This window comes from Cervus elaphus, chromosome 14 (assembly GCF_910594005.1).
Source record: "Cervus elaphus chromosome 14, mCerEla1.1, whole genome shotgun sequence".
Lineage (NCBI taxonomy): Eukaryota > Metazoa > Chordata > Mammalia > Artiodactyla > Cervidae > Cervus > Cervus elaphus.
Genome location: NC_057828.1, coordinates 61,467,452 through 61,488,729, shown reverse-complemented (window position 1 = coordinate 61,488,729; position 21,278 = coordinate 61,467,452). Strand labels below are relative to the sequence as shown.

The 21,278-nt window shown below is 49.8% G+C and overlaps 1 protein-coding gene across 1 annotated transcript; it reads left to right on the top strand.

Moving 5' to 3' along the window:
- The first annotated feature begins 3,223 nt into the window (after positions 1 to 3,223).
- On the top strand, positions 3,224 to 20,688 carry CLEC20A (C-type lectin domain containing 20A). The gene is made up of 11 exons (XM_043922932.1): positions 3,224 to 3,682; positions 5,195 to 5,242; positions 6,396 to 6,761; positions 8,250 to 8,315; positions 10,624 to 10,986; positions 12,002 to 12,208; positions 13,456 to 14,240; positions 17,272 to 17,323; positions 17,486 to 17,605; positions 18,457 to 18,542; positions 20,558 to 20,688. The coding sequence occupies exons 1-11, from the start codon at positions 3,643 to 3,645 to the stop codon at positions 20,636 to 20,638; spliced, it is 2,214 nt and encodes a 737-aa protein (XP_043778867.1). The 5' UTR covers positions 3,224 to 3,642; the 3' UTR covers positions 20,639 to 20,688.
- The last annotated feature ends 590 nt before the right edge of the window (positions 20,689 to 21,278 follow it).

Genomic DNA, 21,278 nt, shown 5'->3' with positions numbered 1-21,278 from the left:
TAGGTGCATTACAAAACATTTAGGTACATCTTATTCTGTGCACACAATAAAATAAAAAAAATAAGTGCACCTTAAAACTTTTAAGTTGGTTTAGAGACAAATAAGCAGAATCTGATGCAATGTTTCTTCCACACTGGAATATGTGCAGCATATCATATCCACTACAAAGATCATTTCATTTAATCCTCATAATGTCATTGAAAAATAGCTATTATGACCCTCATTTTGCAGATAAGAATTGTTTAGGAAACCCCTCCCCTCAGTCTTTCCTCCTATGTTTCTCTTTTACTCTCACATCATATCATACCATCTTCAACTTCTGATACCAGACATATGATGATTTTCACCCACAAGGAGCAATTCTCTGTATCCTGTAATTTAACTCAGTCTGACACTACCTGGAGCTACAGTCAGATCTCATTGTTAAGGGCTCAGTCCTACAAGGCTCTCCACCTCCTACACCCACTTCAGACGCCAGTCTCTAGTCGAGGTTGTTACCTGTGCTTTGGACCAAGTGGCTGCAGATGGAAGTTCCCATGACGCTCTGCTCAGGTTCAACTAATTTGCTAGAGCGGCTCACAGATCTCCGAGAAACATCTTACTCACCAGATTACCAGTTTATCACAAAGAGATTTAACTCAGGAACAGCCAGATGGGAGAGAGGCCTGGGGCGTGGTAAGGACTCTCCCCAAACCTCTATGTGTTCAACCTAGAAGCTCTCTGAACCCCACACTTTTGGAATTTCTGTGGAGGCTTTTTTTCTTCCTTTTTTTTTTTTTTTTGCCATACTGCATGGCTTGCGGAATCTTATTTTCCTGACCAGGGATTGAACTCATGCCCCCTGCAGCAGAAGTGTGGAATCTTAGCACTGGACCGCCAGGGAAGTCCCTGTGAAAGCTTCATTACTTAGCCCTGAGCCATCATTAACTCTGAAGGATAGGAGGTTGGGGTTGAAAATTCCAAGCTTCTCATGGCTTAGTCTTTCTAGATACCAGTGACCATCCAGGAGCCCACCCAGAGTCACTTCATCAGAAAAAAAAAATGATATTTTTGTCACTCAGGAAACCAGGGCTTTAGGAGCTCTGTGCCAGGTGGCGCTAGTGGTAAAGAATCTGCCTGCCAATGCAGGAGACATGAGAGACGCGGGTCAATCCCTGAGTCAGGAAGATGCCCTGGAGAAGGGCATGGCAATCCAATCCAGGCAAGAGCCTGGAGAATCCCATGGACAGAGGAGCCTGGTGGACTACAGTCCAGAGGGTTGCAAAGAGCTGGACAAGACTGAGTGACTTAGCACACACACGCCAGGTACTAGGTGGCAGAGACCAATATATATATTTTCTATTATCTCACAGGAGTCAAGGCTCAGAGAAAACCTCTCGAGTTGTGCTGGCTGGGTATTGTGGCCACAGTGAGCATCTCTAACAAAGAGCATAGACGGATGGTCATTAGCAGCTCACTTTGCAGAAGAAAACCTGTCTGCTCTCAGGGAGCCTGTCCCAGTAATAAAGAAAATATGGGGAAAATGCTACAGGGGCTACAGATCTAATTGGTCTGGGAGAAGAGATATATGGTGACCATATATGGTGATATATGGTGATATATGTGGGAAAGTGAAAACTGTAGACCGGCGTGTACCTAAGGGTGTACTGTGTCCAGGTGGAAATGCATTCCTAACCTGGGTGATGGGAAGAGGTGTTACAGGATGTTTCCATGAACCGTTTTGCTTCCTAGGGCTCATGCAAACCAAGTGTTTGTTCCTGGCCACTTGGGAAGCCTGCTGCTTCCTTCTCTCTGTCCCTTTTATCCAGCCGGGGTTTCCTAACGCAACTCAGGTGAAACTGGTGTCCTGGGGACCAGAGCTGTCCTCTCTCCCCTTATCACCAGCCCTCCAAATCCAGTGTAAGTCTCCTTATTCATTCATGTTCCCAAGATCTCAATGGGTCAGACAGAGTCTGAGGTAGGAGGGACTCCAAAGAGAAGAATGATAGCAAAGCTCCCTTATACAAACCACAGTGCTCCACTTCATTGAGAGTGTTTGCCGCACTTATTATGGGATGGAGCTGCCCTGGTGGCTCAGCAGTAAAGAATTCTCCTGCCAGTGCAGGAGAGGTGGGTTCATTCTCTGGATCAGAAAGATCCCTTGGAGAAGGAAATGGCAACCCACTCCAGTATTCTTGCCTGGGAGATCCCATGGACAGAGGAGACTGGTGGGCTACAGTCCATGGAATCACAAAAGAGTCAGACACCTGGGTGACTAAAGTGCAACAGCATCATGGGATGAGGGCTTTGTGACTGTGGGCAGTCCCAGCTGTCAAGGAGCTCTTGTAGTGGGAGAGAAGAGAAATGCGTGTGGAATTTCAACCCAGAGTGCCAGGTGGGGCCCTGGGGGCTGGGGGGAGTGGAGGCTGTGCCTACCCCACACTCACTGCACTGCCCCCCGGGGTTCTCCCCCGAGAAGCCTAGCGGGTCCCTTACATCATGAGACTGAGGAAACCTGGGCGAATGGCCGGGTGAGAGGGTCCTGGCGGGGGTGGTGTTTCCTGCACCAGGGGTGTCGCGTTCTCTTCCATCCCCAGAGAGTGGCCCTGGCACACTCGGGTTCTGCCACTGGGAAGAAGTCATCCAAGGCCATCGCTGCACAAGGGAATACTGTGCAGGACATTATTTTTGAAGCATGAACAATATTTTCCTCTTTCCCTTTGCCCTTCCAATCAGAGGGGCTGTTTGCCCTTCCCTCCAGGAAGGGTGTGAAGGGGTGGAGGGCAGGGAAAAAAAAAAAGAGTCTTCCAGGCTTTGGTTCCCAAAAGCTTAGCTCTTAGGGGAATGGAGAGAATTGTGGGCATAAACAGGATGTTGGGAGGGAGGGAGGAAGGAAAAGGGAGAGAGAGAGAGAGAGTGAGAGAGCTGTTCTTGGTTCCCCCAGAGAAAATGTCTTGGCACCTGTTCTGTGCTTACTTGGGGGGCCAGAGCCTAGCCTGGGTGGGGGACACTTCTGGCCTCACTGAAGTAGGACCAGAGTGGGGAGTCCACACCTCCCTGCCTCACGCTTTGTAGTGACCCGAGCTTGAATCACTGCCCTACTTCCTACCCTGGAGTTTCGAGCAAGTAATTTCCTTCTTGGAGCCACAACTTTCTCACCTGTAAAACAGGATCGTGACAGGCTCTCCCTGGCGCTGTGGTTGTTGGGAGGGCAGGCAGAGAAGAGAGTGCAGTGAGCCTGGCCCACACACGCCAGCTCACTTTCCCTCCTCTCTTTTCTCTCCTTCCACTGGGCCCCTTGTCCCTCGGCCCCGGGGGACCCCAGGGCTCTCACCTCTCAGGCCATCCTCCTCCTCGCCTCCCCCAGCAGCCATCCTGGCTGGCTAACCCCTCCCCAGCCTGTGCCTTAGTTACTCATCCCGGTAACTCACCTCCACGGTCACTTATGTAGCCATCTTTTCTGCTCTTCTGAGTCCCGAGCACCTCACACAGTGGCTGGCCTGCAGGAGGCACTGGGTAAGTGTTTGTTCAGTAAAATCTGTCCATGTGAGTAGGAAAGAGGAGGAGAGTGGGGATCGAGAAAGAAATGACCCTCAGACCAGGCGCAGCCTCTTCCAGAGCAGGGAAGCCTTTCCACCCGCCATCCTGTCCTGCGTCGTAGTCATGCCGGTCACGGGGCTGCGACTGTCCCTCTGCACAGCAGGTAAGGCCACCGCCCGGGCAGCAGGGCACCGGGCCCCGGGCACGTCCGGGGCGGGCGCCTGCAGGAAAGGTGGCTCTCCCTCAGAGGCTGCAGGTGAGACGAGTGTGAAGAAGTGACTGGTTTTGCAAGTCAGCTTGACGGTGAGAGCAGCCTCAGCTCGCCCTCCCCTGCCTGCGTCTCCCCTCACCCCTCCCACCCCCCGCAGCCGCCCCCTGCCCACCCCCACCCTCCAGGGGTCGGAGCCTGGAGTTTGCTGTTCTGTATAGAATTTCACTCATTCATTTCTTCATTTACGCATCTAACCGACATATACAGTGCTGGTAGGTGCCAGTCAGGAATGCCCCCTGACTTCATGGAGCCCTCACCCTAATGGGGGTTAGAGACGTTGGGCCCAAAGTCAGGAAACAAGTCACAAACTGTGACTAAAGCAATGAAGGAGATGCATCTAACCGACATATACAGTGCTGGTAGGTGCCAGTCAGGAATGCCCCCTGACTTCATGGAGCCCTCACCCTAATGGGGGTTAGAGACGTTGGGCCCAAAGTCAGGAAACAAGTCACAAACTGTGACTAAAGCAATGAAGGAGATGATCAGGGTGACGAGCAGAGAGAAGTTTGTGGGGGATTTTTTAGTCTGGGGTGGGAAGATTTCTCTGAGGAAGGGGGATCTGGGCTGAGCTTAAGGGCTAAAGGAAGGAAGCTGGAAGAGTAAAGCCAGAGGAAGGCCCTGAGGCGCTGGGCCCGCCTCGCGGAGGCACTGGGCCCGCCTTGCGGGGGCGCTGGGCCCGCCTTGCGGAGGCGCTGGCCGTGTGCGGGAGCACACTGGGGGGCCTGAGGAGCCTTCCTATGACCGCCGGCCAGGACGCACAGGCCTGCGGGCTGCGGTAAGGAGCGCCCCCTCCTTCCCCCGTAACCTGTGGGAATGACCAGGTAAACAATCAGAAAGGCCCTTCAGGTCGCAGGGCGGGGAGCGAGCTGTGAGGGCAGGGGACGAAAGCTTCCGGGCTGGCGCTGTGCTGTCAGTCCCAGGGAGGGGCTGGTGGCTTGAGCTAGGATGGCAGTGGGCACAGAAAGAAGTGGAAAGTTCAAGAAGGTCCCAGATACACACTGGCTGTAGAACTGACGGGATTTGCCAAGTCAGAGACAGGAGGGCATCAACAGCGACTCCTGGGTGGGGCTTGAAACACGATGGATGGGCTGGGAGGCCCCTGAAAGGCCAGATCACGGGTAGACCTGTGTGCGTCTGAGAAACAGACATTTGGATGTGTACACCCATCTCAGGGGTGGAGCTGAGTCTCGGGGTAGTCAGCTTATGTGTTTCAAGCCAGGAGATCAGCTGGGGCAGCAGGGTTTTTCAAACTGTGGGTTGGGACCCCTTAGATCCTAAAGTCAATTTAGTAGGCCACAGCCAGTGATTTAATTTAAAAAATTAAACAGAATCGGATAAAATATATCAAAATCACTCACACACATCAAAAGAACAATTGTTTTCTATTCCCTTTTCTCCATCCAGGGGTCCTCCAACTTCTCTCGGCAACAGGCAGCATCTTCTTGGCCTCTGGTGGGTGTGAGGAGTATCACTGTTTTTGGCATGTGCCTCGTCAGGCCTTTCCCATGTCCTCCCCAAATGCAAGTCCTTGCCCTTCTGTATGCCCGGTTTTTCAGTCTTTCCTCTCCTTAGGGCTCTGGCTTGCAGCTGGTTTCCTTAAGGACTAGGATACCCTGTCTCCCACCACAAGGCCCTGGGCAGAGTAGTTCTTAACCAGTCCTCCTTTGTGGGGACCCCCTCAAGGGGATGAAGTCAGGAAGGAAGGAAGGGAACATGGGGTTCTTGGTTCCTGTGAGATGTCCGATGTACTCATTTGTCTCTTCACTCATTCATTTATTTTCAATACATCCAGTCCCTCTGATGCACTGGGTGACCCTGGGAATATAATGATGAATAAGGCTGGTTCTTTTCTTCCAAGTTGCCTTATCTGGTGGAGACAGATAAGCCAAAAGGTCCTTTCCCCCATGGGCTTTAAACAAATTCTGATGCTGGTCCTGGAAAGACATTCAGATCTTTGCTGTCGGTGGCCTGGGCATCGGTGTATTTGAAAAGCTCCCCAGGTGATTCTAATGTGGAGCCCAATGATAAGCCCGTGACTCCTACATCAGGGCAAAACCACGCTCTGACAAAAGGCCTTGCCCTGGGAGCCTCACCTACCGTCCTTGGGCCCTGGCTCTTTTCCCGTTGGGTGGCCTTGGCTAAGTCACTTAACTCTCGGTGACTTGGTTTTTCAATTTGGAAAACAGTCGTAGTGATATTTAACCTAGGGAGTTCTTGGAAAGGATTTAGTGAGCTAATGGCACATGGCAAGTGCTCGGGGAACACTCTCTACCGTTATTAAGCGCTAACAAAGGTGCAGGGCTGCTTATAGGGAGGGAGCCTACCAGGATAGGGCAATGGGAAGGGGGAGACAAGAAATGCAAGAAGGTGGGGGGGGCATTGAGGGAGCAGGTTGGGGGGAATGAAGGGGTGGATAGTCTTTCAGGCCAAGAGGGAGGCTTGTGTGAAGGCCCTGGAGGCCGAGTGGAGGGCGGGAGGTGGAGGGGGGGGCGGGGGCGCTGAAAAGGGAGAGCAGAGGCCGGGAGACTGCCCATGGTGTGGCTGAACATCTGGGATTCGCGGGTAGCGTAAGGGCAGCGCTGAGGTGACAACTCTCCCGCCCCAGCCCTGCAGCTGACCAGCGAAGGCAAGACCTTCTGGCGGGTGGCGGAGGAGCTGAGCTGGTCCAAGGCCCTGGGGTACTGCCGGCGGCACCACACGGACCTGGCCGACCTGCACAGCATGAGCGGCTGGAGTAGCATCAAGGCCCTCTACTCTCTCACCAGCAGCCACGAGGCCTGGGTCGGCCTCTTCTTCGACGTGCGCCTTGGTGGCCTGAGATGGTCCAGCGGCTCTTCCTTCAGCGCGTCGTTGTGGGGCTCGCTGCCCACCTTCAGGGAGGGCCTCTGTGCCACCCTGTATTCAATCACCTTTCTCCCCAGCCTGGGGGCAGCCTGGTGCACTGCCCGGAGGCCCTTCATCTGCTACTACGGTGTGTTCAGAGTCACATTCTGGGCCTGGTCTTCCTCCCAGGGTCGCTTCTCAGGAGCAAGTGAGATAGAACGAGTGAGCGAGCATGGGTCTGGCTCACGTTCTTTCAGAGCAAAACTGACTGACTGTTATCTTAACCCTCGTTTGCTACATTCTTCTCTGCTGCCTTAGTTTCTTTCTCTCCTGTCCCTCATTCCAAAGACTCCATCAGAGAAAACGGGTGTAAATTAGGTCAGACAAAAAGTAAAATCTGGAATGTTCCGTCATGTCCCCTTCTTCTGCCAATTAAGGATCTGGGGAAAGAGGAAAAAGAAAGGGAGGGAACAGGGAAAGTCAGGTTGGCGATCTATCTACGCAGAAACCAGAGCAGAGTCCAGGGTCTATCTCCTGATAAAGCACAGTATGGTTTTGTCTCTAGGGGCTGGAGGCGTATGGAACAGCCACTCCCTGGGAGAACCCCTGTTTTGGGGAGGCAGGTGGGTGCATCTCTGCAGACAACCCATTTACTCGATGCACGTGGTACTGGCTATTGGGAAATGGCCCCCACCCCCACCCCCGCAGCCATCCTTGCCTCTGGCTGGCCCCTCTCTGCCCAGGCAGCCTTTGTCTTAAGGGTTCTGAGATCACAGAGGGAATAGTTATAGACATAGTTATATGGTTTTTTTTTTTCCTTAAAAAAAAAAAAAGGCCAATTTCTGCTTTTCTCTCAGTCAGCCAAGGCCCATCCCAGCTCCTCAAATAGGGTCACAGAGGGCCAACCTGATGGGTCCCCAATTCTGTGCTACACCATGCTCATCATGGGGCCTTGAAACGTAGCCCAGGGTAGTCTAGATTTGATCTTGCAATTCCCAGGCCAGAAGAGTGGAGAGTGTGCTGGAGTGGGCATGGGAGTCCCTTTGAAAGAACAGTCGTGTTGGGGGAGCTTTCCCCGACCCCCCTGGAGTCTTTGGATTCTCCCTAGATGCTTCTTAACTGCATCCGCTTCTCTCCAGCTCTGCAAATCCACACACCAGCACAGCTCTCTTTGGCATCTGCCTGGCCCCCTCCAGCCTGTTCTGTACACAGTAAAATCTTAAAAATGTAAATTAAAAAATAAAAGTAAATCAGATCAATTTGCTTAGACATATTCAGTAAGTTCCCTTAGCACTTCTAATCACAGTCTTACACATGTGGTCCCATCCCTTCTTAGCTCTGCCCAATATATTCCTTCCTACCTCTTTGCAAGGCTGACTCCTTCTCAAATTCTCTTCAAGAGCATAGATCTCGCTTTGCCTTATTCCTGCTGCTATTTTTTCCAGAGCCTGCAATAGCATCTGCCACACAACAGGTGCTCAGTATATATATTTATGGAACACACGTGGATAGGAACAAAGGGGCCCACTTACTCTGGAGCTAGGTTTCTCTGGGCTTCGACTTGGCGATTCCTGGTGCCCGCAGAGGACCCTGGGCAGCCCCACCCCCACCACGTAACATGTGGCTTGTTTCACAGATCCCACTGTGGGGGCCCACACCCTCCTGGAGCCAGTTCTCAGCCTGACCGCCACTCCAAAACCAGGTACACGCCCAGGGCTCTGCCTTCCCTGGCACTGGTCCACCTGGAGCAGGTGATGTGCCCCCCCCCGCCCCGCCCAGGCCCAGGGATGCCTTGGCTTTGCCCCCAGGCTGACCCCAAGCAGAGGCTCAATGCCTTTGTTTTTCACATGGTGGGGGTGGGGGAGTGGGGGGGTGTGGTTCTCCAACCAGCCTGTGGCAGAGCCCAGCCTAGCCTGCATCCCAGTCTCTGATGTCCCCACCCCAGTGACAGGGGTGGGTGGAGGTGTGGGCAGTACCTCTCCGCAGTCGAGGCCCATCCACCTCGTGAAAGTGAGTGAAACTTGCTCAGTTGGGTCTGACTCTTTGCGACCCCGTTGGCTGTTGCCCACCAGGTTCCTCTGTCCATGGGATTCTTCAGGCAAGAATACTGCAGTGGGTTGCCATGCCCTCCTATCTTCTTGACCCAGGGAACAAACTTGGGTCTCCTGTCTTTCGGACAGAGTCTTTACTGAGCCACCAGGGAAATCCATATCGCGAGGGGACTGTTACTGCCCTGGTGTTTTACAAAGAGTTTCTTGGTAGAGAGAAATTTCAAAGGGAACGCACTCCTCAGCCAGCCCTGTAAGCTGGTTTTCCGCATGCTGTGGAACACGGCGCTGTGGAGTGCAGACAGCACAGGCTTCCGAGGCAGGCAGACCCGATTTGAACCTCGTCTTGCCACTTAGTAAGGCATGAGTTTGGGCAAGTCATTGCCTCCCTGAGTCTCCCCTTTCTCCTCCGCAAAGTGATGTCTGCTTCTGGGGATTATAGTGAGGATTTTAAAAGATGACTTGTGCTACAGGCAAAGCTCAAGGCTGGCGAGAAGAGAACGAGGTGCTTAACAAAGGGTAGCTTTAAAAGACCAGTTTGAACAGGGAAAATTAGGGAAGTATTAGGCAAATCTAGATGGGACTTGGGGAGCAGGCAGGAGTCAGAGCTTGGGAGGCCCTATTTGAATCTGAGGATGTGAGTCCCAATTCTGCAAACAGAACTGTTTCCTTTAACAGGTTTCTGGAACCAGTCCATGCCAAAGCACATCCTTTCCAAACTTTCCTTGTTGTGGGTCACAGGTGTTTGTGTGCTGCCCATGAGACAGGCCTGGCCAGGGGCAGGGTAGGTGAGTGCGTCTCGGTCTGTCTGAGCTCCACTGGAAGTCAGGACCGTGACTGTGGGCCCGGTCTGCCTCCTGGCCAGCAGGTGTGCCCCTGGCCAGGCTTACCTCCTGTCCCTGGCTCTCCTGATGTCACGAGCCTGTCATGCTCCCTCTATTCTGCCTCAAATTTGGACCGTCCTAAGAGCTGGTGTTGCAAGCACACTCCCTGGAAACCACAGAAGAGGCTGATTCTAAATCAGGATTATACTAGCCCCCTCATTACCTCCCTGCAAAGTTTAACCCTACCGCTTGAGTGTTTATCATTTGTATGTACTGAGTTAAATCATTTGTATTCATGACTTCATTTAATCATTTAAATTAAATACATTTAGGTACTATCCCTGTGTTGTTGTTCAGTCGCTTATTCATGTTCAACTCTTTGTGACCCCATGGACTGCAGCATGCCAGGCTTCCCTGTCCTTTACCATCTCCTGGAGTTTGCTCACACTCATGTCCATTCAGTTGATGAGGCCATCCTACCATCTCATCCTCTGTCAACCCCTTCTCCTCCTGCCCTCAATCTTTCCCAGCATCAAGGTCTTCTCCACTAAGTTGGCTCTTCACATCAGGTGGTCAAAGCACTGAAGCTTCAGCTTCAGCATCAGTCCTCCAATGAATATTCAGGGTTGATTTCCTTGCAGTCCAAGGGACTCTCAAGAGTCTTCTCCAGCACCACAGTTTGAAAACATCAATTCTTTGGCACTCAGCCTTCTTTATGGTCCAACACTCACATCCATACATGACTACTGGAAAAACTATAGCTTTGACTAGATGGACCTTTGTTGTCAAAGTGATGTCTCTGCTTTTTAATACACTGTCTAGGTTTGTCATCCCTGTTGTACAGATAGAGAAACTGAAGCTTAGACTTGACTTGTAAGGCCACATGACCCACAGGAGAGTTCTTAACCCCTGCTCTCCCTAATGCATGTCCTTTTCCCCAGCTGCTGCTGTGACACCTCCTTCATTCTCCCAATCTGGTATTTAGTCTGCCTATAAAATTGTGGATTTCATCAAACCTAATACCTGAGGATGGGGTAAGGGCAGGGGTTGGACCGGGACTGTGTCTAGGGGTGATGAGGGCTGAGCCGGCAGAGATCCTGGACCTCAGGCCTGTGGTCTCTATGTTTTTTACTTACAGTTGAGGTTCAGCTTGGCAATCTGATCTTCAAGCGATTTGACCAAGAAAAGATGTGGCTGGAGGCGTTGGGGTACTGCCGCAGATACCACACAGACCTGGCTGACCTGCAGACGGTGACTGAGGAGATGGACGAAGACTTGAAATCCATCACGAGTAACACTGAGGCCTGGATTGGCCTCTACTTCAGTGCAGCCTCTGGGTCTCCGAGGTGGTCCAGTGACAGGGGTTCCAGCATCCCTAGCTGGCTGCAGCCACCTAAGTTTGGGGCAGGACTGTGTGCGGGTCTCAGTAGGTACTGGAGCTTCCCCTCCAGAATTTCTGCCGTGACCTGCTTTTCCCTGAAACCCTTCATCTGCTTCGATGGTGAGTGATAGTCACCCCCACTGGCCCTCGGCCCACCCAAGGCTAGACTGGGATGAGAAACGGGTTTTCTTGGCAGCTTGAGATGTTGAGGATAGATCTAAGGAAGTATTTCTAGATTCTATAGGTTAGCAGAGTTCTGGAGCAGGCTTTAATTTAATTCTGGGGGATCTTTAAAGAATAGAACAGACCCCATCCAGTCTCTGGGCATTAGCAGTTAGCAACAGCAATTACTTATTTGGCAACAAAGAGGTTAAAAGTGTGTGCTTTGGAATCAGATTTTATTACTTGCTAGAAATAAGGTGAATAGCATCTCTGAGCCTCCTTTTCTTCATCTGCAAAAAACCAAAATGGCATTGATGATGTACCTCATAATATGGCTTTGAAGGATGAATGAGAATGAATATAAAGGACCTAAATGAGACCTTGACTCAGAGTAAATGCCCAATAGATATTAGCTACTGTAGCTGTTGTCACCACAAACACATGGGAACCAGAGGCCTACCTGGTTATTCTGGATCTTGTGTGTGGTTTCTCCTCAGCAACAGGCTTCATCCCGATTTGTTCTTTCCATCTCTCTTTTCTTCTCTTTTGTCCCTTCCTTCTTGTTTTCTTTGGTTTTATTGAGATATAATTCACATTCCTTAAAATTCACTTTGGAAGTGGCCAGTATAGAAGATTTAGTACAACCCATGTGGCTCAATCATCACTACTATCTAATTTTAGGACAACTGTATCACCCCCAATAAGAAACTCCTTACCCTTTAGCAGTGCATCCCCCTCCATTGTCTCCCACCTTCAGTCCTGACACCCACTAATCTGCTGTCTCTGGTTTTGCCCATTCTTGGCTGTTTCTTTTTGTGTTTTGGATTTGATGAGAATAGTGGTCCTTATCTATAAAACAGGAACAATGGTTCCTCCCTTGAAGAGGAGCTGTGAGGAATAAAGATGGTGAAGGGACCGCTCCCGTGACCGCGCCCTCCTGAGCTGGCTTCTGTGACAGGAGGTTGATCATCAGTGTCTGGTGGGACTTCTCACCAGAGCAGCATGTCTGGAGTGGCAGACCTGGGGTTGCTGTGTGCTCCCCCACGTCAGCCTTGCTCCCACACTCCCTGCTGGTGTTTTCTTACAGATCCCACCATCGGACACCGGGATCTTGCAGCCCTCCCTCAGCTCTTCCACACGCCCTCCTCAGAAGTGACCGTGGGGATGACGCCCAGGCCAAGTACACTCCCCTGTTTTCTGCTCCACATGGGGTTGCTTTGAGCCTGTTCTTGGCTGAATTCAAGGGTCTCCAGGGCCTGGGATGTGGAGAGGGTGGACTGCATGCAGTAGCACTTGGTGGGTCTCAAGCGATCCTCCCAAAAAGGTCAGGGAGGAGCCGGAAAAGAGGTGAGCCAGCTGGGTGGCAACTGTGGGCCACTTGCGGAGAGGCCGTTCCCTGGGCCCCTCACTCTGCTGGGCCAACTGGGGGTCAAAGGAGGAGGACTCGGTTACCATCAACCTCCTTCCTCCAACCAGACCACTGGATTTGCAGCTCCCGGGCCAGGGGACCCATGAGAGGCTGTGTAGTCTCTCTGGTGAGGTCAAGAGACAGGAAAAGGGGAAGACCCCCTCACTGCCCCACTGCGCAGTGCTCCTGAGGAAAAATCACCAGATAGGCCTGAGGTCCAGCATCCAGACAGGGATGCACAATAGAGGTGCCCGTCAAATCCCTTCTTTGGGAGGAGAGAAGATGAGAGCTGAGTTGTTGGGACCCTGTGTGGGGACATATCTGGGAATCACAGGGATAGCGTGCCTTTAACGTTTTTAAATTCCTGAAGCATTTTCACAGCTATTACCTCATTTTGCTTCCTGTGAGTTCTGAAGCAAACTAGGATAATTGAGGGCAGAAATCACAGTTCTGGCATCTTTACAAAGTCGGACATCAGAAAACGGTATTGTTGCCCTTTTTGAGGACACAGAGGAGACCAGCTCATGGACGCACAGAGCTTTATTAATTCCAAGGACACAAGGCAAAGGCAGGGCCTGTTCTGAAGGCCGACGGCCAGCGGGAGGAGGGCTCCTGACCGGCAGTGCTGCCTGTGTAGTCACAGGCCTGGTGGGAAACACCGGGAAGGGGATTGTCCCAGCTCCGGTAATTATCCGAGGATCTCCTGGAGGGGGCGGTTTTGAAGTTAGCCTGCAAAGGGAATGGAGGGGGTCTGAAGGGGATGCTCAGGGCTGAGCGGGGAGGCCTGGATGCTGCAGGGTTGGGGGTCCCTGTGAGCTGCTAAGGAACCAGGGATTGGGCTGAGATGCTGGGGGGCTCGCTGGTCACCCAGGTTCTACCAGGCGGGTTCAGGAACTCCCCGGCCCGCGCCTGGCTCCGCCCTGTCTGCGACGGGTGTGCAGGGCCAGGCGAGGAGAAGCCGCCCGGCGGCTGCAGGAGCAGCGCCCTGGAGCCCCAGGGAAGCCTTCTCTCTGCCGTAGGCACCAGCTTCGGACCCGCGGACGCCATGAAACGTCGGGCTTCGGCGGGGCCTTTCCCACAGCAAGTCAGCCTGGAGCCCGCCGAGCTCAGCTCCAGCACCCTTGGCTCCGGCACCTCCACCTCCGCGGGCCCTGCCGCACCCCAGCCCAGAGGGACAGCGTCTCCGAGCCCTCTGGCCCACGTCCCAGTCCCCGTGGATGGAGGGCCGTGGACCTCGCCGGTCACCACCCAGAACATGTCCTTTGGTCCCGCGCCCCCAGCCTCCTCGCCGACCCCTGCCCCAAGCCCCACGGAGCTGGTCCACTGGAGGAGCCCCTCTGTCCCCCAGGGAGTCACTGAGAGCCCCCTGGCCTCCGCCTCCAGCCCTGCTCCAGGCCCCGCGCCCCCGGAGGACTCCGGTACCCAGGGTGGGCCCGGGAGGCCGCGGGAGGACGCAGCGGGCCCCTCGCTCAGCTCCACCCGCGGGGCCTCGGCTCACCCAGGGGTGACAGTGACCTCTGGGGCGGCCACATCCAGCGGGTCCCGCGGTGCCGAACCTCCAGGGACCAAAGAAAGCACCGTGGAGCCTTCCAGCTCAGGAAGCTCAGCTGTGCTCCAAAGAACAAACATGACCCGGAAAGGGCCAGCCCAGAGCCAGGCTGCAGGCCCGGAGACAGCTGGCAGCCGGCCATGGCCCGACACAGGTGCCCGCCCGCCGGGGGGTTGGGGACCCCGGCCTGGAGCCTGGCTCCTCCTTTGGGGAGACCAAGCCCTAGTTTCCATGCCGCAGCCACCAGTCAGGGAGGTAAGGGGGTGGGGAGGGGTGTGCTTTGGGCCACGTCTCCACCCCCTGGGTACCTTCTGGATCACTCCATGGGGAGTCACTCTGTGGGCTGGAGCCAGTTAACCTCCTCATCCTCCCTGGATAATAATTTAGGGTGGGGCAATCTAGGGGAGCGGAGAAGGCAATGGCACCCCACTTCGGTACTCTTGCCTGGAAAATCCCAAGGACAAAGGAGCCTGGTAGGCTGCAGTCCATGGCGTGGAGAAGAGTCGGACATGACTGAGTGACTTCACTTTCACTTTTTACTTTCATGCGCTTGAGAAGGATATGGCAACCCACTCCAGTATTCTTGCCTGGAGAATCCCAGGGATGGAGGAGCCTGGTAGGCTGCTGTCTATGGGGTCGCACAGAGTCGGACACGACTGAAGTGACTTAGCAGCAGCAATCTAGGGGAGAAAATTTTTATTTTGGCTAGAGGAGTCTAACAGTCAAAGGATAGAATGTTGGGTCCTCTACTTACTGTGTGGTCTTAGGCAAATTTCCCAATCTCTCCCAACTTCATTTTTCTCATCTTTAAAGTGAAGAAAAATACTGGATGTCAGGAGGTATCTTTCAGTGCCTGGCATCTGGCAGACATTCAATTCATGGTAGTTATTTCTAATCTCAATTCAGTAGTGAAATACTTAGTGATTCATTCAGTCTCTCATCCCTGTCCTTACTTGACTCAACGGTCAGGGTTGGCCTCATCCTCATTTTATTAATTATAAATGATTATGAATGATCACCATTATGAATTATTAAGACTGTGAAATCTCACAGGGCAGGGGCTGTTTTATGTTTTATGCCTCTTTGTATCTTTCCCAGGCCTAGGATAGTGTTTTGCATACTGGTAGATGATTTAATTCAACAGTCATTTCCTGAGTACCTGTTTTGAACACGGCAATGGATACCAAAGATGAGCAGAACCTGTTTCCTGTTTTTAAAAGAGTTTAGTCTAATAAGGGCTAATAGAGACAACCAGGACAGTTTTTGATAAGTACTGCCCCCAGAAGGGTGAACCAAGAGCCTTGACAGGAAAATGACTCATTCATTCTGCCTGGAAAGGTGGTGGTTAATGGACAGATGGTAATGAATGATTTCATCAGGCAGCAAAGGCTAGAAGGTTCTTCTTGGCAGAGGGAACAGCATGAGCAAAGATAGGTAGATGTGAACATGTGTAGGGAAAACAAGCAGTTTGAGGTGACTGGAATGTCTGTCACATATTTGGAAGGGAAGTAGCAATGGATGAGGGCTTCCCAGGTGGCGCTAGTGGTAATGAACCTACCTGCTAGAGTGGGAGACATAAAGACCCTTGGGTTTGATTCCTGGGTTGGGAAGATTCCCTGGAGGAGGGCATGGCAACCCACTCCAGTATTCTTGCCTGGAGAATCCCCATGGACAGAGGAGCCTGGTGGGCTACAGTCCACAGGGTTGCAAAGAGTTGGACACGACTGAAGCAACTTAGCAGGCAGTCACGCATGCAGCAAGGGATGAGGGGAAAGAGGTGGACTGGGCCAAATTCTGAAGGACTGGATCCTGCAGTCAGTGGAGCCATCAGAGCTTTCTTAGCAAGGCAGCAAAATGCTCAGATCTGTAGTCAACAGAAGCAAGGTGGTTGTGATGACAGTAATGGTGACACGGGGCAATGCCTGTGTCAGGATGCTAAAGGGAAAAAAAAGATGATGATTCAACGTTATACATGTAACACAGTCACAACGTTGCAAGGAAACATCAACCTGTGCTTAGAAAAAAAGATTAGAAGAAAATGTGTGAAAATGTTAACAATGGTTACATTCAGGCAACAAGAATATGTGTGTTTCCCTGCCTTCTGTGCTTCTGGACGTCACAAAACTTATTCACGTCACTAAATAAATGTAGAATACTTTGGGTGGGGAAAGAAGAGGGCACGTGGAGACACAGGAAGTGTGTGTGGGGGGAAAGACTTGCACAGTCTGCGAGAGTGAAGTCGAGGTCAGAACTGGAGCAGTGGAGTGAGCAGGGACTTGGAGCTGATTTCACATTGCTTGCAAGTGATATTAACTGAAGAAATATAAATACAAACATATTTTACAAAATGCTCAGCTTTGCTCACTGAATCACAGAAATGCAAATTAAAATGAATGTATTTACATTATTTTTTTTTTAACTTACCAGTTTGCCAACGATTTGGAGTGATAATGCTGATAAGAATGTGAGAAAATCAGCACTCTCAGACGCTGGACAGCGCATTAAACTGGCGTTCCCATTCTTGCAATGTGTGTCAGTTCTGAAATGTGCATACTCTTTCGTACAGAAATTCTACCCTTGGAAGTTTATTAAGGAAATAACAGTACAAGGTGCACACACACATTGACACGTACCCTCCACACACAGGTTGTTTGTTGCAGCATTGTTTATTACAGTGAAAAACTGGAGGAGAAATCTAATGTCCATTGAAAGATTGATTAAATAAGTTATGTACATTCAATGAAATACTATGCAGCCTTGAAAGAGAATAAGGTAGATCTTTATGCATTCAAATAAAAAAATTCAAGTGTGTGAAGGATATTCTATAGCAAACTGTTAATAGTGGTTGTCCCTGGGTCAGGGGAGGGGACACTTTTACTTAAATACTTTACAATAATATATCACAAAACAATATGGTTCAAATATTCCATATTTGGGGAAAAAAGACATCTGCAAGGCACTGACAGGACTTTGGTGACTGAATGTGAGAGCAAGTGAGAAGGAGCGAGGGAGCAGCTGGGGTTATGTGGGGTCTCTGGCTGGAGAGCCTCAGGGGATGGGCAACCATAAAGGGGGTGCGGGGGTTGCTGAGCTTGGCTTTGGACTATGTACTTTCAGGAGCTACCCCTCGATGGAGATGCTCGGGGTCCCTGGGTACCACGGTGGGGATCTGTGTAGCTGGCAGACTACATAGGGGGATTGGGCTTCTTGGGGTAGGAGCTACTAAAAATAAACATTTGATACTGAGGAGATATAATATTGCCCAAGTCTCACAAATCCTGATAAGAGACACTTTATGAGGGATGATGATGTAGCCACTGGGTACATGAGCCTGTGGGGTAAGTGAAGGGTCTGGGAAGGACTGAGCTTCCCACACTGGATGGTTTCTGTAGGATGGTGGCCGCCAAGGCCTGTCTTTTAGCTCAGGGGCAGTTACCTGTCTCAGACCACCTTGCTTCTGGCTGTATTTGCAGTAACTCCCTTATTTTCCCCTCTTGCAGCTGTGACAAGTGAAAGGAGTGGCACCAATATGACAGACACAGCTCCTGCCACTCAGGCCCAACACTGGAGCTCAGCTAATCACCCAGAATCTAAGGAAAAAACTCCAGCACCGAAACCAGGTTATTAACTGCTTCTGGCTACCAAGTTTCTCACTCTTAACAACCAATCAATTAAATCTGGACAGCCACTCCTCAGCATGGGGCACTCAAGACCTTTCTATGAAAGACAGCATGAAATGCTAGGATGGGAACAAGGGTGAGGATCCTAGAGTTAGCTCCCTGACAACTGTGAAAGCTCAGGGAACAAATCTCCTTTCTCATCTGCAGAAGGAATGTAGTAAAAATGACCCTGCCTTCATCACAGGGTTGTTCAAGTACCCAAAGAGATAGTGAGGTACTTTATTAACTTTATAAGGTGGTCCTATATGATGCTGTAGTTCCTATGATTGCAGTGCTCAGGGCCAAAGGCTGAGCTTGTTTATAGGCTCAGAGAATGTTAAGAGTTTTCTGGGGTAGAGTTGGCCTTTACAAATGTGGGTCCAGGGAGGGGTGAATATTTCCAGCATGGTGTGGAACAATCTACTTGATAATTTTATTAAAAGGAAGAAACAGGAGTTCCCTGGCAGTCCAGGGTTTGATCCCTGCTCAAGGAACTAAGATCCCACAAGCTGCGTGGCACATCCCCCCACCCCACCAAAAAGAAAACTTAAAAGGAGGAAAATACAGAAGAGAGAGCAAAGAAAATAACTGCCTGAGGGTGGCCAGGTTATGGGAGGAGAGCAGCGGTTACTCCACTCATGAGACTCTTTACTTTAGGCCACTAGCTGGTTTCTTTCTTCTCCTTTTAAAGTCCTAAATCACCATGTAGCCTCTATTGTGTCCAGTGGGCACTCCCTGACCACTAAGAACATGAAGTTTTCAAATGGCAATGGGATAATTTGCCTTGATCCAGGTAATACTTTCTTTTTCAGGGCAACTCTTTGGAATCCTCAAAGCAGATTTTCTCATCTCAGTTCTGATGGACCCAGAAGACATGAAAGACCAATTTTTGAGTGAGGTGAGACTTCTGTCCTCTAATTCTGATCAGTCAGATGACTTGACAATGCAAAGCCATCCCATCAAAGCCAATACATGGAGAAATAGTCTTGGAAAATTAGCTTGTCTGTTCCCATTGCTATCCTTCCGGCTCTGGTTCATCATGAAGGCTGGTTCATGTGCTCAGATCTTTTCTTACTCTAACATTTTTCCTGAGCTCTTAGAAAAAAAAAAATCTATACAGCATAGTCAGGAGGACCCAAATTTGGATGATGGCTTTGCACTTGCTAGTGGTGTGACCTTGAGCACCTAAACTTATCTCTCTGAACCTCTGTTTCCTCATGAATTAGGAACAACCGTACCTAACTCATATGGTTGGTATTTGATTAAATGAAATGTTCCATAAAAAAGTGCTTTGCAAATTGTCTGGCACATAGGAAGTGCTCAATAAACATTAAATATTATTATTATCAAATTATTGTTTTGGATATACATTTGTTCCAGGCTTTTGTTTTTCCTCTCCTATTTTTTAAAAGTATCGTGAGACAGGAAATTGTGATGAGGAAGGACTGTTCCTAAATATTGTGACAAAAGCCCCAAAATGATTTTCAGATATGACCTAACGGCACATTTTTCAGTGATATCAGATAATAATCCTAAGATGTCAGAGTTAAAGTTCTTCATAGGCTATCTAGCCAAAATCACAATTTTACAGACAAGGAAACAGATTGACATCCATCTGTTAGCTTACTGCAATTTGCTCATATGCCAAAGAAATAGCACCCAGGCAATGCACTCAAAAATCTCAAAAATTGAAGTTTCTAGGAAGAGCAGTTGTGTATGTGTGTGCATGTGTGTATGGGCACACAAGTGTCTGCCTGGTAGTGGGGAGGAAACTGGAGAGTTTTTGGTGCATTTTTCTACTGAAGGCAAGTGTTAGTCGCGTATTTGTGTCCGAATCTTTGTGATTCCATGGATTATAGCCCACTAGGCTCCTCTGTCCATGGAATTTTCCAAGCAAGAATACTGGAGTGGATAGCCAATCCCTTCTCCAGGGTATCTTCCTGACCCAAGGATTGAACCTGCATCTCCTGCACTGCAGGCAGAATCTTTACTGCCTGAGCTGCCAGGGAAGCCCTCACTGAAGGAAGAGCAGGTGTAAATGATGCAGTTTGGCTTCCGATAAATTTTTTTTTTGGTAAAAGTTCAAGTAATAAGACTGCAGTGCTGAGTGTTAAATCTACAAATCAAGGTACCCTCCCCCTTTTCTGGGTCAGGGGAGGGGGGTTCCAAACCAGAAACCATCTACGTTTTATTTTAAATTAAAACCAATAATGGGAAAATTGGGGTCAAGATGAGAAATTCCAGCTTTTGGTCACTTTTGTTGGAATATGGCTATCCTATATTAACAGAGAGAATTTCTATCACATATTTAAAGGATGGAATTTGCAGGGACAAGGTAGAGTACATATTATCACTTTCACCAGCATTTAACATCCCAAACAGGAGGCAAAAAACACCTATAACCAACTTACCCAGTTCCGTGGATGGTGACAGAAAGAACATTATAACAGTCACACACACAGTGCTCAGAGCAAGATACAGACTAGCAGTCATTAACCTGGCTGAATTTAGAATCCCTTGGGTAATCCCTGGCCCAGTCCTTAGATAGTTTCCATCTAATTGTTCAGTGGAGGGCCTAAAGGCGCATCTCCACTTTCACTTTTTCAAGATCTCAAGTGATTCTGATGAACAGTCAGAATTGAGAATTCTTGATTAAGTCATTTGTTTTAGGCCCCTTTATAATTAAACTCTGTGTGTGTGTGTGTGGGTGGGGAGTGATGGCCTAACAAACTTGATTCATGTACTTTCCTACTGTTGAAGGCACTAATAGCAAAAGGTAGGTAGCTGGAAAGAAGCTAAGAAAAGTCAAGGGGATGGCTGGACATAAAGGGTAGATGGGTGGGCAGTTAAGGGCTAAGACTGGAAGGTCACAAGATAGCATCAATGATAGTTTCTCCCTTTTTGATTTTTCAGATCCAAGATGTCTTAAACCTTACATTAGGTCATGAGCAATTCAGACTGAAATGGGTCGGCTTTGAAGTGAACAAAAAATAACACGTCTACCGTGATCTGGAGTCTCCTTGCACAATTTTCCCTGGATTTTGAGTGAATTTTAGTCTTTTAATTCCTAGTAGACTAGAAGAAGTAACTAGGTATGTGAGGAGGCTAACTGGTGGAACTTCAGAACTAAACTTAGCATGTAAGAAAACTGCTTATGGGACCTGCATCTTGGGGTTTTAAAGAATGAAATAGGTAAGCAGAAGATGGGGGTAATGTGGAAATAATAACCTTGAGAATAATAAACAAATAAGAACAACAACAGCAGAAAGTCCCAACTAAACAACACAACCCTGAAACAAACCCTGTTAATCTACTGAGGAATTAAGAGAGGCCAGTACTGGTCTGGAGTGCTCAGTGTCGTTATCCTTCCATTTTCTATTCAGTTACAAGCTGGTAAAGAGATTTCAAGTTCTCCAGAATGAGGAGCTTTTTAAGGGTATTGTTACAATACAATGCATGTTATCTTTGCCCTTCAGCTAAATATTTTTTTCCCTGTAAGTTGGGAAATTCTAAGACACACTGTTCTTCATGTTAAAATATACCTTCAGCATAATGTTCCTACATACATTTTGTTACTGGTTTTTCTCCAAGTGTCCTAATCACCCAGATGACATGCTAGAAATCAAATAGTAAT